This window comes from Pungitius pungitius, chromosome 21, assembly GCF_949316345.1.
Source record: "Pungitius pungitius chromosome 21, fPunPun2.1, whole genome shotgun sequence".
NCBI lineage: Eukaryota > Metazoa > Chordata > Actinopteri > Perciformes > Gasterosteidae > Pungitius > Pungitius pungitius.
Window position 1 is genome coordinate 7,014,407 of NC_084920.1, and position 15,573 is coordinate 7,029,979.

Sequence of the window (15,573 nt, forward strand, 5' to 3'; positions counted from 1 at the left end):
GGTCTAGCCCAAAAGAACGGTCATGTTGTCTCTCTCTCTCTCTCTCTCTCTCTCCCAGTTGACACCAGGGCAGGACCCTCCCCAGTCTCCTCCTGAGCTCTCCCAGGCTGAGGACAACAGCTTTAGCCAGCCAGCTGTCCCCACCTCCCCCTCACAGCAGGGTAACACTGCACACAACACGCACACACCGTCAGGAAACACTGATTTCACACAAACAGGCATTTCAAAACCCCTTGAGATGCGTTCTTTGCAGCATGTGGTTTTAATGTGCTCATTTAACCAGTGAGAGGTGTTATTTCTTTGAGTAATATTGTTCCTCCTTTTAAGAAGTTTCCTTCTATATATAAGACTGAAGGTACATTATCTACGATTTATCCCCCACCGTCCACCACCATTGGCATGTCACGGTTAGTCATCGTTCTCTCACACTTTGCAAGCTCAAAGTTAACTTTCTCTTTGTGGAATGGTTCCCATTTGTGTTCCATGCAGCCAAATGTTGATGAACACCAACAACACTGCTGCTATTTAATCACCCTGTTCAGAGATAATGGACCTTAGTCATCGCCAGTATGAACAGAGGTCGCGTATAGTCATTTTCAAAGTTTATTCAGGAGACAAATGACGAGCGACATTTAGAAAGAAAAAACGAACAGCATCCAAAAAGACGGTCGGTCTGTTTTCGCCGATGTCTGATCTGCTTCTTGCGTCGACGCCCACAGACTTGGCACAGTTAGAACGCCTGCAGGACTCGCTGTCGCTCGACCAGCAGGGACCACAACACTCCTCCTCCTCCTCCACCACCTCCTCCTCCTCGTCCTCTTCGACGGTGAAGGAGAACGGACAGATCCAGAGGAGGAGCCTCAAGGACTTCAACTTTATCAAGGTCCTTGGCAAAGGCAGCTTCGGCAAGGTGCGATGACACAGCGGAGGCATGCGGCAGTTTTTGTTTGTTTACCGCTCATTATATTCACAATTGAAACATGGTGGTTTTTTTTGTTTGATTAACACCCTGTTCATCATAGTTCCCATTATTCATGGGAGACATTGGTGTTTTCAGTGACAGGAATAGAACAATTCACATGTCAATTATGTTGTAAGGAGGCAGCTCCTTTTACACATTTCCTTTCCCTGTGTACTGTACTAAACAACGAGCCAGACCTTTCCTGGTATTGACAGGAAAACATAATGGTGAAAATATGTATAGCATGCAGTAAGGAGGTGCTATTAAAGCTGTTTTTTTTTTTTTTAAATGCTCTGGTTTTGTGCCTGAAATTTTACTGTTGAGTTAAGATTTTCTCATGAACGTTGTATTTCTAGCAAAAGGTGGATGTTTACACACAAACAAAATGCTCTGATGAAGTGATAAACACTACTGGAATAGCCAACATGCATTTGCATTCCAACTCGTCACTAACAGCGGCCTCTTAGTCCTGTATTTCTTTGACCGACGCACCCTCTGTGGGTATTTCTGATATTCACACACAAGTCATCGCACTCTCGGGGCATTTCCTTCTAATGATGCTGCACTAAAGGGCGCCTCATGAAATGGTGCCGAGGGGCCTGACAAAGATTTGGTATTTGGCGCTCTCTGAGTGAGAACAGCACAAAGCAGCTGACAGACAAAATTAGCTTCCAGCAGCTGAACATTTAGTTGTTCCCGAACGTCCATCAAGTCATCACAAGTGTCCCAGTCAACTTATTTAGATGTCTTGTTTTGTCAGACCAACAGGCTAAAACAAAAATATTTTCTGTTTACTAAACATTTTTCATGCTGCAGTCTTGATTTGACAAAGGTCTTCTGATGCAGATTTCACACATAACTGTAATTTCCACCCTTATTCGCCCCCCCTTCCCCCCCACCTCGCCTGTCTACCAGGTGATGTTGGCGGAGCTGAAGGGGACGGAGGATGTTTACGCCGTCAAAGTTTTGAAGAAGGACGTGATTCTGCAGGACGACGACGTGGATTGCACCATGACCGAGAAGCGCATCCTGGCCCTGGCCCGCCGACACCCCTACCTCACCCAGCTGTACTGCTGCTTCCAGACACGGGTAGGACCACCTGCACATGCTTGTGTGATTGCTCATCTCTGTTTTCCACGTTCCTTACCTCTCTCTCCCTTTTATGTAGGACCGATTGTTTTTTGTAATGGAATACGTGAACGGAGGAGACCTGATGTTCCAGATTCAGCGATCCAGGAAGTTCGACGAGTCTCGCTCTCGTTTCTACGCCGCCGAAGTCACCTCAGCCCTCATGTTCCTGCACCGCAACGGGGTCATCTACAGGTGTGTGTGGTTCAGCCAAGGACACCTGGAACTGCTAGATCTATTATGAAATTTCACTAAATGTGGTCTCACCAGGAACATGTTAGAGGGTACATGACAACATGTTACACACTTTGATTTCATTTCTTGCAGTGATCTGCCATTTCTTGTTCTCAAATGTCATGCATGAGATGATGCTAACCCTTCGTCCGTCGGTTTGTCTTTGTCTCCAAGGGATCTGAAGCTCGATAACATCCTGTTGGATGCGGAGGGACACTGTAAGCTGGCGGACTTCGGCATGTGCAAAGAAGGCATCAAGAACGGAGTCACCACCACCACGTTCTGCGGCACGCCTGACTACATCGCCCCTGAGGTGAGCTGACCGGTCCAGACCATCAGTTCTTTACCCTGGTATATACTTTGTCGTCTGAATTACACTTACTAGTAAAGTGTCAACTCACAAGTACTTTTACTTTATTTAATCATTAATCATTTCACCGGGTCAACAAACAGTATTTAGATGGGTTTTGTTGTTTCTTCCTATTTTCTTATACTCCATTTTGTTTCTTCTTTACTGTCCTTCATGTCATCTATATTACTTTCGGTTTTATCTTATCCTCAAATTTTGATTCTATTGTTAGAATATTTCCTTCACTTTCTGTAAAACAAAAGACTGGGAATCTGTTGAGTTTTTTAAAACCAGTCCGCCGTGGTGCACCTGTGTTGCAGTATTTCCTTTCCCCCACGTTGAACCGTGTCCTGTTGTCGCATTCAGATCCTGCAGGAGCTGGAGTACGGCGCATCGGTGGACTGGTGGGCCCTCGGGGTGCTGATGTACGAGATGATGGCGGGGCAGCCTCCGTTTGAGGCAGATAACGAAGACGACTTGTTTGAGTCGATTCTCCATGACGACGTCCTCTACCCCGTGTGGCTCAGCAAGGAAGCTGTTTCTATCCTGCGAGCGGTACGAATCGTCTCTGCAGCATGACACATTCGCTTTGTTCGATTATTACCGTATTTTTGCGACTATACGGCGCACTGAATTATAAGGCGCACCTTCAATGAATCGCCGATTTTAGAACTATTTTCCTATATAGGGCTCACCGGATTTTAAGGCGCATAGAAGATACTGCAGTAAAACGTTTGACTGGGGCTCCGTTATGCATCCACTAGATCGGGCTGTGCTAAATCAAACGTTATTAAGCGCTCTGAAAACTCTTCACTCCCATGGTAACGTTGTTCAAACGTTAATGTGGATATTAACAATATCTCTGAACCTCCAACTTTCGTTCTTGATTAATGAAAACATTCTTGGCAAATGCTTTCGTGCATCTTGCACCTAGAGGCAGCGCTGGAACAGATGGTGGTGCCTCGCGGCGGACCGTCAGCGCGATCCCGACATCCAACTACGAGCTTTAATATACTGTAGCGACTCTCGCTATTGAATCTCTGGACAATGTGCTTATCTTCTGGTTTTATTGTCGAGAAACAGGCTACTGTCGGGCGTACGCCGAACAAAAACACACCATCGCTCTCCAAAACAACAACAATTCCCGCGTCCCCATAGGTGGCACTAAGATGAGTGACGTAACATTGTACGCCCTTCACTGAACATCCCAAAACTCTGTAAAGTGCAACGCCGCTCCAGAACATGAAAACACAGTCCGTTACAATACGCTGTTGGAGCTGGAATTACCGCGGCTGCTGGCACCAGACTTTCCCTCCAATGGATCCTCGTTAACCAGTATGGATCAACCAATTGATCCATATATATGGCGCTCCGGATTACAAGGCGCACGCGTCGCTTTTTTAGAAAAAAAAGGATTTTAAGTGCGCCTTATAGTCGCGAAAATACGGTAATTGAAGAGCTAGCCAAAGGCGTATGGCACACTAAAAAAAACTTGGATTTGGTGTTTTTATTCAGTAGTTTGTTCCAAATCAGATAACGGACTGATTTTTGTTTGTTGTCTGTGTAGTTTTCAGTTGTTTTTATTTCCAAATTAACATTCACAAAATCTTCAGTTCAGACCAAACATTTCAAGTAATGAATAATTCAAAAATCCAGGTTGTTCCGCAAACAAATCCCACAATTATGTTTGAACAACAACAAAAATATATAAAAAACTTGAATCTTAAAATTAACGAGGGCGGTCCTCGCTACTCCTTGCACGTTTGGGCACTGGCCATATGGTTAGAAATGCGGTGGCGCCTGTGGCGTTCGCAAGTCAGTGGTGTTAGTTCATGTTTCCACCAGGCTTGGATTATAATATGGATGTATAGAGGGTAAGGACGTTTTCTTTGCCATGATTTAAGATTTCATTTAGTCTATCATGAACATCGTCAAAGGTGACATTCTTTCTGAGTAGATTGTGATGTCTTTAATAGAGCAGCAATCAAGAGGCCAATGTAACTCTTGATGCGCTGCATAAGAAATACAGTTTGGAGTTTAACACCAGTCATGTGGGAGACACTGCAAACATGTGGAAGAAGGTGCTATGGTCAGATGTGACCAAAATGGACCCTGAAGCCAAAACTGCCCATCAGGTGACACTTATGGATAACCAGGACATTCTGATGTTCCAACCCAAAATGAAAGCCTCTCAAAATACCATACAAGAGCCAATTTCCTTCAATATCTCAATCACCAGACTACATTTGGTCATTTTCAGATTAGATTTAAATGGAAACAATTAATATGTTCATGTCCATTCCACTTCAGGCAGAGAGTACACATCACCATGGTGTGACTTGGTGATAACCGGGACATTCTGATGTACCAGTCCAAAATAAAATCATGGTCAAAATACCATATATATGCCAATTTCCTTCAAAATTTATCACCAGACTACATTTGGTCATTTTCAGATTAGGTTTAAAAGAAAAGAATCAATACTTTCATGACCATTCCACTTTAGGTTGATAGTAGACATCCCCAACTTATGGATAACCAGGACATTCTGATGTTCCATCCCCATATAAAAGCCTCTCAAAATACCATACATGACCCAACCTCCTTCGAAATCTTTTAAAAGGTGTTTTTTTTAATTGCGCCCTACGCACATAGCTTAATATTTTTTCTGGCATAATGCAACTTTTAGAGCCCAAGGTCTCAAGAGCACAATGTGCGGATTTGAAAAGAATCGGGTTTAATCCCTGGGAGGAGTTCGGTCTTTTACAACTGTACGAAAATATGCCAAAAAGGCACATCTTTAATGATTAAATGCATGCTGCACTTAACACAGCGGTGTCACACCTCCCTTTGCTCTGATACCGAACAGAATGAAAAAAAAGTCAGTCAAAGAGGTTTAAGTATTAACAATGCGATCATAAAACCAAACTGCTCTTACGATACTGAGTAGACGGCAGAACAAAAGAGGCTCCTCTCAGACGCATAAATAACACCGGCACTCTGCTGACCCGTTACTCTGCCACTACGCCTCTTTGTTTGTACCACACAGCCATTAACGACTCGCTCTATTATTAGCACTGAAATGCTTTTTGCTTAACCCCTCGTTCCGCTTCTGTCCTCTTTACTTTATGGACAAAACCAGGGCTGAGTGTCCTGTTTTCAGAGGTATCACCCGGCGGCGGACATAATAAACATAATAAGTGTCCTGATCAGACTGAACACGTTCTTTCTATATACACGAGGGCACACGCGTGCCTGTGGTTCTCCTGACGTGGAAACAACACTGAAGTATTTTACAGTTAATATAGGTCAGTTCAGCCTACCTGGACTGCAGACGAGGGAAACTGAATGCAGCTATTTTCTGGGCAGCTGCCAAGATCTGGGTGAGATTTTGGACTCTGGGCTTAACCGACTGTAGGTGGGGAAGGTCTATTTTAATTATTTTTTATTTCATCTTCATCATAGTAGGTAGTATGTCCTGGATGTCTTGAATGAAAAATGTAATATTTAGCGTAGCTAAAAAGCAGCGCACGTTCCATATTGATCATGAACTAGGATATAAACATATGTGTGCTTTACTTTTGTTCTCTACTCTAATTTACTGTAATTACTCCCACACTCACACACAGAATTAGTTTGGAAAGCTGCTTTCATTTTGACAGGCTGTTGTATACCTAGGATTCATCCCACATTGTTGAGCTTCCCCATTGCTAACACTAAACATTATGTCGAGGGTAACACTCAAAACCTTCTGGATTCAGGACTGATGCAAGATAGATGAATGCAAGATAAAAAAACAGCATGTGCTTTGGATAAAGCGCATCCAATAAAATGGTGATAATAAATCACGACCAAATATGTTTGACAATAAAACTGACTTCTCCTTGGGGCGGGGGGCTGCCTGGTTTCCTGGAGGATACGCATAATGCTGGTGCAACTGTAATGAAAGTGTGTATTGTGCGTTTGTTTGTGTGTAGTTCATGACGAAGAACCCGGCCAAGCGCCTGGGCTGCGTGGTGAGCCAAGGCTGCGAGGAGGCCATCAAGACCCATGCTTTCTTCAGAGAGATTGACTGGGTGCTGCTGGAGCTGAGAAAAGTCAAACCCCCCTTTAAACCGCGTATTGTAAGAAACACACACAAGCACACACAGCCATGTGTTATTAATTGGGAATACAAAACTGTCAACTTTGACGATCTATTGGTCTCCATGTGTTCATGGCATTTCATTTGTGAGGCTCACAGAGGTTCACTGAATCTTGATTCTCCGGACATTCAAAACTTGTTGTCCTGCTACAAGAACACTCAGCAACACAAGCTCCTTGTGGCTTTAGAACAGTTTACAAAACATATAGGGCCGAATAGAAAGTAGGAAGCAGATCAGAAACGCTTGTTAGGGAAAACCCTGTACGGGTTTTGAGAATAATTAAATCAAGCAATTCACGTGAGTATGCAGTGATGCACATGCACTGTACGTTAAGCTGTTAAGGAGGGAGTCGCCACTTATTGAGAAAGAACAGACAGGAAAAGAGACTGATTCAGTGTCACTGATTAAATCCATGCTGTACCAAATTGAAAAAAGGATGCAAGCTAGAACATTTGTAGCACCAGTGCCACCATTTAACCCTTTGCTCAGGTGTGTGTGTGTGCTCAACAGAAAAAGCAGTAAGTCTCAGTGGGCAGAAGGTGTCGCTGTAACGTCACTTTTGAAGCACTATAGAAGTAAATTATCCTCCTCTGACGTCTTTCCCTGTGTGTGTGTGTGTGTGTGTGTGTGTGTGTGTGTGTGTGTGTGTGTGTGTGTGTGTGTTTGCTTCTGCAGAAGACAAAGCGTGATGTGAATAACTTTGATCAGGACTTCACAAAGGAAGACCCAGTGTTGACGCCCACGGACGAGGCCATCATCCGACAGATCAACCAGGATGAGTTCAAGGACTTCTCCTACTGTGCCCCTGAGGAGACACAAACCTAACACACATACGCACACACACTCACACACACACACAGAAATATCCAACAACACTACACCTGGCACGCATGTATGCACACTCAGCTGACATTCATACATGTCTAGAAACATAAATCCCTTTACAAAACACACACAACCACTCTTTTACTTTGAAGCTATTGGTTGTTGTTACTCTTTTGAATATTCTTTACTTGCATTGTGTTGTTCTTGTTGCCTGGGTTTATTATGAATATAAATATGACTATGACTATGAATATACACAGCTGCACACGCTCTCGCACACACAATCCCATGTTGCACATTTTTTATGTAGGTTTACACACACTACAACCCCATGTTACACATATTTAATGTAGGTTTGTACACACTACAATCCCATGTTTTACTCTCTGCGCTCACTACACATGCTCAGACAACCAAAACACACACACACACACACTTACTGCTTCTCTCCCCCAGCACCAGGACTGTGCAGTGTGTGCTGGGTGCAGAGGCCTGTAAATAGCCTGTACTGAGTGGCTGTATTGTGTCAGTATCGTCCGTTGTGGCGCATGGACAAGCACCCTACCTGTGTTATTACTGTCCTTATTGTGGAGCAGTTAGGGGCAAATATTTGTGCAATACCCTGACTATCAATATATTTGATTTGTTTCTTGAAGTGTTATTTTTGTTTTTTGTTTTTTTCTTCAAAATGTTTTTGTGTGTGTGTGTTTGTGTGTATGTGGTATGATTGAACCCTTGTGCTCATCATGCTTCCGTCTTGTGTGTATATAATGTGAATGTCGAGCTTACAAGTTACAGGTTATTGAACTAATTATGTGGAGCAGAAGAGTGTTACAGGCGGCCTGTGTAGCAGCGTAAAGCCAGATTTCCAGCTACTTCATCCATCTGCTGGTTTTCCAAGTCTGTCCCGCCACCGGGAATGTTCTGGCCCGTGGTCGTTATTTTTGTTGTGAATGTACATATTCGTATGTGCGAATGTATGCCTGATTTTTCTTTCTCTCTGTCGGTGTCACTTTTTGTCCTCAGTGTTTCTGTTTCTATAGTTACCGTCAGTGTTTCCCCCCACCCACCCCAACCCCCGTGTCCTTCCCCCTTCTCAAAAGCCCCAATTCCCCTTTCCTGCCTCCAGCAACCGTCTCACTCAGCCAAAACCACTTGCTTTTCTGACTTTTGCTTTTTCTTTCAAGAATGGCTTTTCACTCTTACGGCTCTCTTTCTTTTTTATCATATGTATTATTGTAAAGTGTATCCGGAGGAAACCTTTGTGTATAATACTATAACTATACTATCATAGTTCTGTTACAGCCGGGCAAAAAGAAATGTGGAAAACCAGCAGCTGAATTACCTCTCATTTCCAATACACACACACACACACACACACACACACACACACATACAAGCAAAACACCAAATACAAACTCTCTCCTTTACCTCTTCCTTCTTATTATCCTTCTCTTTCTGACACACACACAAACATGCAAACACAGAGAAGGACTGTTGTCGCGTGTACTGTAAAGTGAACTGAAGGTGAGCTGGTCGCTCTGTGTGCAGTAGAGTCGGTGTGTAGTGACGCTTTGTGCACCCAGGGGTAAGGCTGTTCCTGGTCACACTATCTTACTCTGTGCCAAAATGTAGTGCAACAGCCGGGCTAGTCCTGTCTGGTCTGATTCCAATAAAACACTGAGCTGTCTACATCACTCCCAGACTCCTCTGCGTCGTCTTTTTTTTTTTTTTTTATCGATTCTTGCCTGCTGTTCACAGGCAAATCTGTTCTATGGGATGCTTCAAAGTTTGTGCGAGAGAAGAAGAAGTGACGGGGGAGGTGGAGAGAGGGTGGAAGGGGAGGGTTGGGGTTTTGCTTTTCCTGGCCAGCTGACCTATCATCATGCTCAGCTGTAGGGGCCCTGTAGGTGATGCACACGCAGAGGGGAGAGGAGACACTCACCGTTGAAGTCATCAGCACTGCGGGGGACCCGCTTGCCTTTTGACATTTGGCACCACTAATTGCTAGTCTCATTAATTAAACTACCTGTGATGGTGCAAAGTGTAGAGGGGGCATTTACTGCTGCGCTGTGAACTACTGCTACTTTCTGCATCTCTTTTGTTCCAAGCCAACGTTCACCATGACAACGGATAGAGACACCCGTTGGACCCAATGACAGGCGACAAGGAAAAGAGGAGGTAAAGCTGCATGTTGCTTCATGGTAACTGTTATTTTGTCGGCTGTAATTGAGCGTTTGGTTGGTAACTGGGGTGATTTGGTGAGCCCAAAAATGCTGTTGTGGCCACACTGGGCATCAGTGTAACTTGTATCTTGACCACAATGCAGAACACTATATAATTTCCTGAGAGTCTCACCTGTTAATATGAAGTGTGTGTCATCACGTGGAAAACAAGTTTTTGTTTAGGAGATACAGTGATGATTTTGGGTAATGGTAATGGTAGAATTTGAAATTATAGGTATAGTTATTGGTAAACAAAATTACAGTAAAAAGTAGTCAAAGGTGCAGTATTCCCTCCTTGAAGTCAACTAAAACTGAGAAAATGCTATTCTCATTTTGATTCTGTCAAATTTCTGGTCCATAATGACAAAACAAACCCTGTAAGAATGTTCAGTAGAACAGAAAGTTACATTATAATTTCAACTATGGTGTCATAATATTGTTTATGCATCTTTTGTATATACAGACTTTTTCATCTGTAGTAATGCAGTGTGAGTTTATGCTGACTTTATTGCACTTTTTCCTCTGCAGGGCGATTAGCCGCGAGGCAGCCAGAAGGAGGCGACGGGTGGAGTCCGAGGTGTTTGAAGATTTGTCTCGCCTCCTGCCGCTCGAACCGGCTGTCCAAGCTCACCTGGACAAGCCCTCTGTGATTCGCCTCACCCTCAGCTACATACGCATGCACACGGTGCTCAAAGGTACGAACAATCATCGCACACAAATCACACAATTTTAGATGGAAGGATAGGACAATAAACAGCAATGAGTTTCAGCTTCACTGTGAAAAGCATATGTGTCAAATTAGGAACCAAAACAATATGCATGTCATAACAACAAGTGAAATAGCATTTTGAAACAGATCTTTTTGTTTTTTAAACTGAAATTAAGTTTCCAACCCCAAAGAAATGGTTCAGTCAAAATGAATCTTTAATGTGACTGCCTGCTCAACCAACACCTAATCTATAATTAACATGCATTAGGTTTTCAGAAACTTGGGGATATCCTAAAAATGTGAAAACACAGCAGTATTACATTTTCCAGAGCTTTGCCATGAATACAGATTTCATACAAATTTCAGTGAATGGCGTGTAAACACTTTATATTTCAATTGCACCTTTGAACATACATATACAAAGGCATCTGTTTGAGAAAAGTTTATGAATTAAAGAGGCTCATTCTTCTCAGGATCAACTGAATAGTTTTTTTTGCAGAGGAATATCTTCTGCTTCAGAAAAAAAAATAATACTTCAAACATACAAACTCAACAATATTTCCCATTATGTTTTGATAGTTCCCTTACTGAACGTTCTGTAAATGTAGACAAAAATAGAATGGTTCCTCCAACTTTTTCAAAAAAGCAACTCACTCTCTTGCGCTGTTTCAGGAGAGACTCGGACAAAAGCAGAGGTCAGTCAAATAGCAAAATATGCACAAGCGATGAGAGGTGGAGATGAACTTCGCAGCTGTGATGGCGGACGTGAGGAGGTGGAGGATGCGGAGGCCTCGGGGGAGATAAACTTGTACCTGAGGATTCTGGAGGGATTTCTGATCGTCTTATCCTCTGAAGGAGACATGATCTACCTGTCTGACAACGTCAGCAAGTACATGGGTTTGACACAGGTACACGCACGCACGCACGTACACACACACACACACACACATTTTATATGTGAATGACGTGTATTCATATTTTCTCTCTGACAGAATGAGCTGATTGGACACAATATCTTTGAGTTTACTCACCCTTGTGACCACGACGAAATCAGAAATAATCTACGTCTAACAGCAGGTGTGTGTGCTTGTTTGTTTGTGTGTGCAGTGGTTGTGTGTTTTTTGGGACACGCCTGCTCAAAGTGTCCATGTAGCTTTTTCAATTTGTAATTCTCTTTTTAGAGGAGGTTTGGTCGGGTGCAAAGAGGGACTTTGTTGTGAGGATAAAAAGTGCTCCGACATACAGAGGAAGAAGCGCCAATCTCAAGTCAGCTACGTGGAAGGTCGGAGAGAAACAGCCCAACCTCCGTTCCCGATCACAGTCATTTGGCTCATTTTGATCAAGCTCCGTCTGTCGTTTCAGGTTCTCCACTGCCAGGGCCGAGCGAAAGTGTGTGTTGTCTCGTCTTCAGTTTCCTGCCTGCTGCTGACCTGCCAGCCTCTGCCCCTCTCACACACACTCCTCAGCACACACACCTTCACCAGCCAGCACAGCATGGACATGAGGTTCACGCACTGTGACCAGAGGTGATTTAAACAAATGTTACAGCTTATTTCAACTTAACTGTTTATTTATTTAACCTTTGTGCAGTTAACAAACGTCTTGTATGTATGAGTTGTTCGTTCCTCTGATTTGGTGAGAATTTTACATTAAGCTTAAAAGGATTATCTCATTTTATGATATGAGCTGAGAAAGAGCTGTAAGAGAAAGCAGATCACCAAGAGGAAGTAGTTACTCTGCTTGTGTAACCTTGAGATGAAGTCATATAGCATGGAGGAGTTCTGATTTCATTTTGCAATGTTGTACGTATTAGCTGTAAAAAATTATCATTATCTTTTTCATAATAATCTCTGCTCCACTGATATTTGTTCTGTTTCCGTTGGTTTCATTGACCCATTACAATTCCATGCTGTACATTAATTACACCCACCTTATTTTAAATTCTAGTGGAGATCTCAAAGTTCTCAAAGATAGAAATTATGTGAGGAAGATTTTTCAGGGGTAATGTGTACAAAAAAAACACATCACGCCGAGAAAAACGTTATTTGTCTGATTGACACAGTCGTTAAAAAGTATAAACTGGCATTATATCTAATAAATACACCAATCAATTCATATAGTTTATTATTTGTGTGGGTTTTGGCAGAATTACTCTGCTTTTAGGTTACAGTGCTGAGGAGCTTCTGGGTCGTTCCATCTATGATCTCTGTCACACACTGGACGTAAACCATTTGGCCAAAAATCATCTAAACTGTGAGAAGTGATGCACCCCACCCAACCCCCCTCTACACACACAAGCACATATATACACTCACATTACAGACCTGTAGATATCTCATTCCACATCTCTCTCTCTGCAGTGTGTTTTAAGAGTCAGTCCGTCAGCGGTCAGTACCGGATGCTGGTGTCAGGTGGAGGTTACGTTTGGGTGGAGACTCACAGCGCCGTCATCCCCAGCGTCCGGCCATGCAAGTCCAGACCTGGAGCCCACCAGCCGCTCTGCATCCTCTGTGTGACCTATGTGCTCAGGTGTGTTTGTGCCATCGCCATGCAACATCTGTCGGACTCTGATTAATCTTGAATTAATTTCCATGCCTCAATGTGATTGAAGGCATTCCATGCATGCCCATACAGGTTTATATAAGGCTACAGCTTCTGATCATCTTCATTATCAATTGTTGAAATGTCAGAAAGTTTTCCAAATCTCCATTTACAATTCCTTATTATGTCTGACCAAGTGTTCCATATTCAATTTGCAGCTAACAAAAAGGGAGAAAAGCGCCTTGGATTTTAGGTGTTATGATATAGATGAAATTCTTATTATCTATCGATGGTTTCATGTGTCCATTCATATATGTCTACAGCGGAGTGGAGGAGCCATCCTTGCAGCTCTCTGTGGACCAGATGGTACACATTCAAGTCTGAAGAACAGTCTGCGAAGCCGGCATCTCCAATGAAACCACAACAATCCTCTCTACCTCCATCTGAGAATTATTACCACTTACAATCAAACGTTTAATAAACACAAAACTTTTGCCTTCCAAACTACTTTCGGTGTGTTTTTGTCAAACACTGATATTTCTGTTTAGTATTCGGGTAAAGCTATGAAAATTTTGAAAAAATCTGTCAAGACTTGTGTACCAGACAATTGAACCAAATCTTGGGAAATGATTGTTCAATTTAAAGCTTCACAGTCAAGTTTTTGGCAAAATTGTTTCAGTAGCCCCAGTTTTGCCTTGCCGTTAAAACAAAATAGAAAGCGTTGGGTGCAGACTGTGGTTGACAGACAGTTGACGGGGCGTTGTGAGAGTTGAAATATGTTGACGAAAGCAGGCACTGTGACTTTTCCCTGACCTTTCTGGGCCTGACCTCACTTCCTTTGGGGTTTCCTTTTGAGCCACCTAACACGTGGCGTGACAACTGACTGTCAAACTTAATGTACGCACACACACATACACAAACACACACATACACAAACACACACATACACAAACACACACATGCACAAGCACACAGCGTTGTGCTGATGAGAAGATGTGAGCACAAGTCAAAGCCACAGCTTCCTGAAAGAAACACTTGATAGGAAAGTTCTCGTGGGAACTTATTTAACTTTTTACCTCTTGACTTCTGAATTCACACAAACGCACAAGCACACGCACACACACACACACACACACACGCACCTACACTTTTTTCAGATTTCAGTTCTATTGGTTTTTTGAGAAAACACACATTCCTACCTATACAAAAGTATAGCTAAACCGTTAGCATTTAGGTACTTCCCTTGAGTATCTCCCTTTCATGCTATTTTATACTTCTACTTCAAAACATTTCAAAGAAAAATATAGTAGCTTTGTCTAAGCTACATTAATGTGATAACAACAGTTACAAGTTACTTTGCAGATACACAACATGTAATGAGCTCATGAATCAGCAACTCACACAGATATGCTCTGAATTCCACATAAACACATGTGTATAATGTGCACAGCCTACAACTCCCTCCATCCTCAGTGAGAATTTTGATGAAAGGTCCTTTCTTGATATTGGTGTCCTTTTCTGGTTAGAGACACACCAAGCACCATACAACACACACACACTTTGGTCGTTTTGTTTACATTACAATTAGAAGACCCTTAAATCGTATGTGACTGGGTCATGTGTGGTGGGGTAAGAACCTGCTTCCCCTCAACACCAGTTTAGGGCCAATAGAAATCTTTCCTTTTCTGTCTTACAAAATGTTATAAAACATGATATTCTTCCTGATGTTTTTCTTCCGGCCTGCGGGCTGACAGAATTGCTCCTGCCTTTGCAAACGCAGCGCTAATACTTGACCTGTGATCTGACAAATAAATCTTCCAGAACGAGAGAAGTTGTTCGGCTGAATTCTTTCAGACGTCCCCATCCCCATTTTTGAACATGTTCCTTCGATGCATTTGTTCGTTCGCTCCTTCTTTTTTTATTCTAACAACGCTGAACTGGTTGGTTTGCCCAAATAACAATAAACCATATTTGTTACTCACCTCTAATAGTATATAAACCGAATTGTAAACACATGCTTCTGTCAGCGGTCCAATGCAGTGCAGGTGAATATCATTGATTTGGGCCACTCTGGATAATCCACCAAGCTTACTGTCAACTTCTTACACCTCAGTGTTATTTATTTCTATCGTTTAGTATTTCTTACTAAATCACATGGCTAAGAGTTTGAAAAAAATAGCTCAGTTTGATGTGAGTGCAATGGACATTGGTGGATCTAATTTTCTCACTTTTACTGATTCTGTCACACAACAACATGTAGGGGAAAACTCTTGCGCCATCTAGTGATCAATGGGGCAATCATTAAAATTTCAGTGTGGATTGATGGAAAGAATGGAAAAAAATAACATTTTTGTCTGTATACAATAAAGAAATGACGTGGAATGTTGCCATTGTCGCCTAGTTTGTAATACTGTAAATATATACGAACACGTTGGTGTTGCCTCCTTAGGCGACTT

At 42.6% G+C, this 15,573-nt stretch overlaps 2 protein-coding genes across 2 annotated transcripts in view; both read left to right on the plus strand.

Moving 5' to 3' along the window:
• prkcea (protein kinase C, epsilon a) overlaps positions 1-9,339 on the plus strand; it is a 29,358-nt gene extending 20,019 nt beyond the window's left edge. Inside the window, exons 8-15 of the mRNA XM_037463622.2 lie at positions 59-161; positions 720-910; positions 1,877-2,050; positions 2,130-2,284; positions 2,498-2,636; positions 3,039-3,227; positions 6,650-6,796; positions 7,493-9,339. Coding sequence (XP_037319519.2) covers positions 59-161; positions 720-910; positions 1,877-2,050; positions 2,130-2,284; positions 2,498-2,636; positions 3,039-3,227; positions 6,650-6,796; positions 7,493-7,642 — 1,248 coding nt within the window. The 3' untranslated portion in view covers positions 7,643-9,339. The remainder of the gene's footprint in view (positions 1-58; positions 162-719; positions 911-1,876; positions 2,051-2,129; positions 2,285-2,497; positions 2,637-3,038; positions 3,228-6,649; positions 6,797-7,492) is intronic.
• A 152-nt stretch (positions 9,340-9,491) lies between these two features.
• Positions 9,492-14,959, plus strand: epas1a (endothelial PAS domain protein 1a). Its single transcript, XM_037464606.2, has 9 exons — positions 9,492-9,823; positions 10,396-10,562; positions 11,249-11,484; positions 11,569-11,653; positions 11,758-11,858; positions 11,939-12,102; positions 12,723-12,829; positions 12,937-13,105; positions 13,441-14,959. Exons 1-9 carry the CDS (start codon positions 9,798-9,800, stop codon positions 13,499-13,501), a joined length of 1,116 nt encoding a protein of 371 aa, XP_037320503.1. The 5' UTR covers positions 9,492-9,797; the 3' UTR covers positions 13,502-14,959.
• Positions 14,960-15,573: the final 614 nt, after the last annotated feature.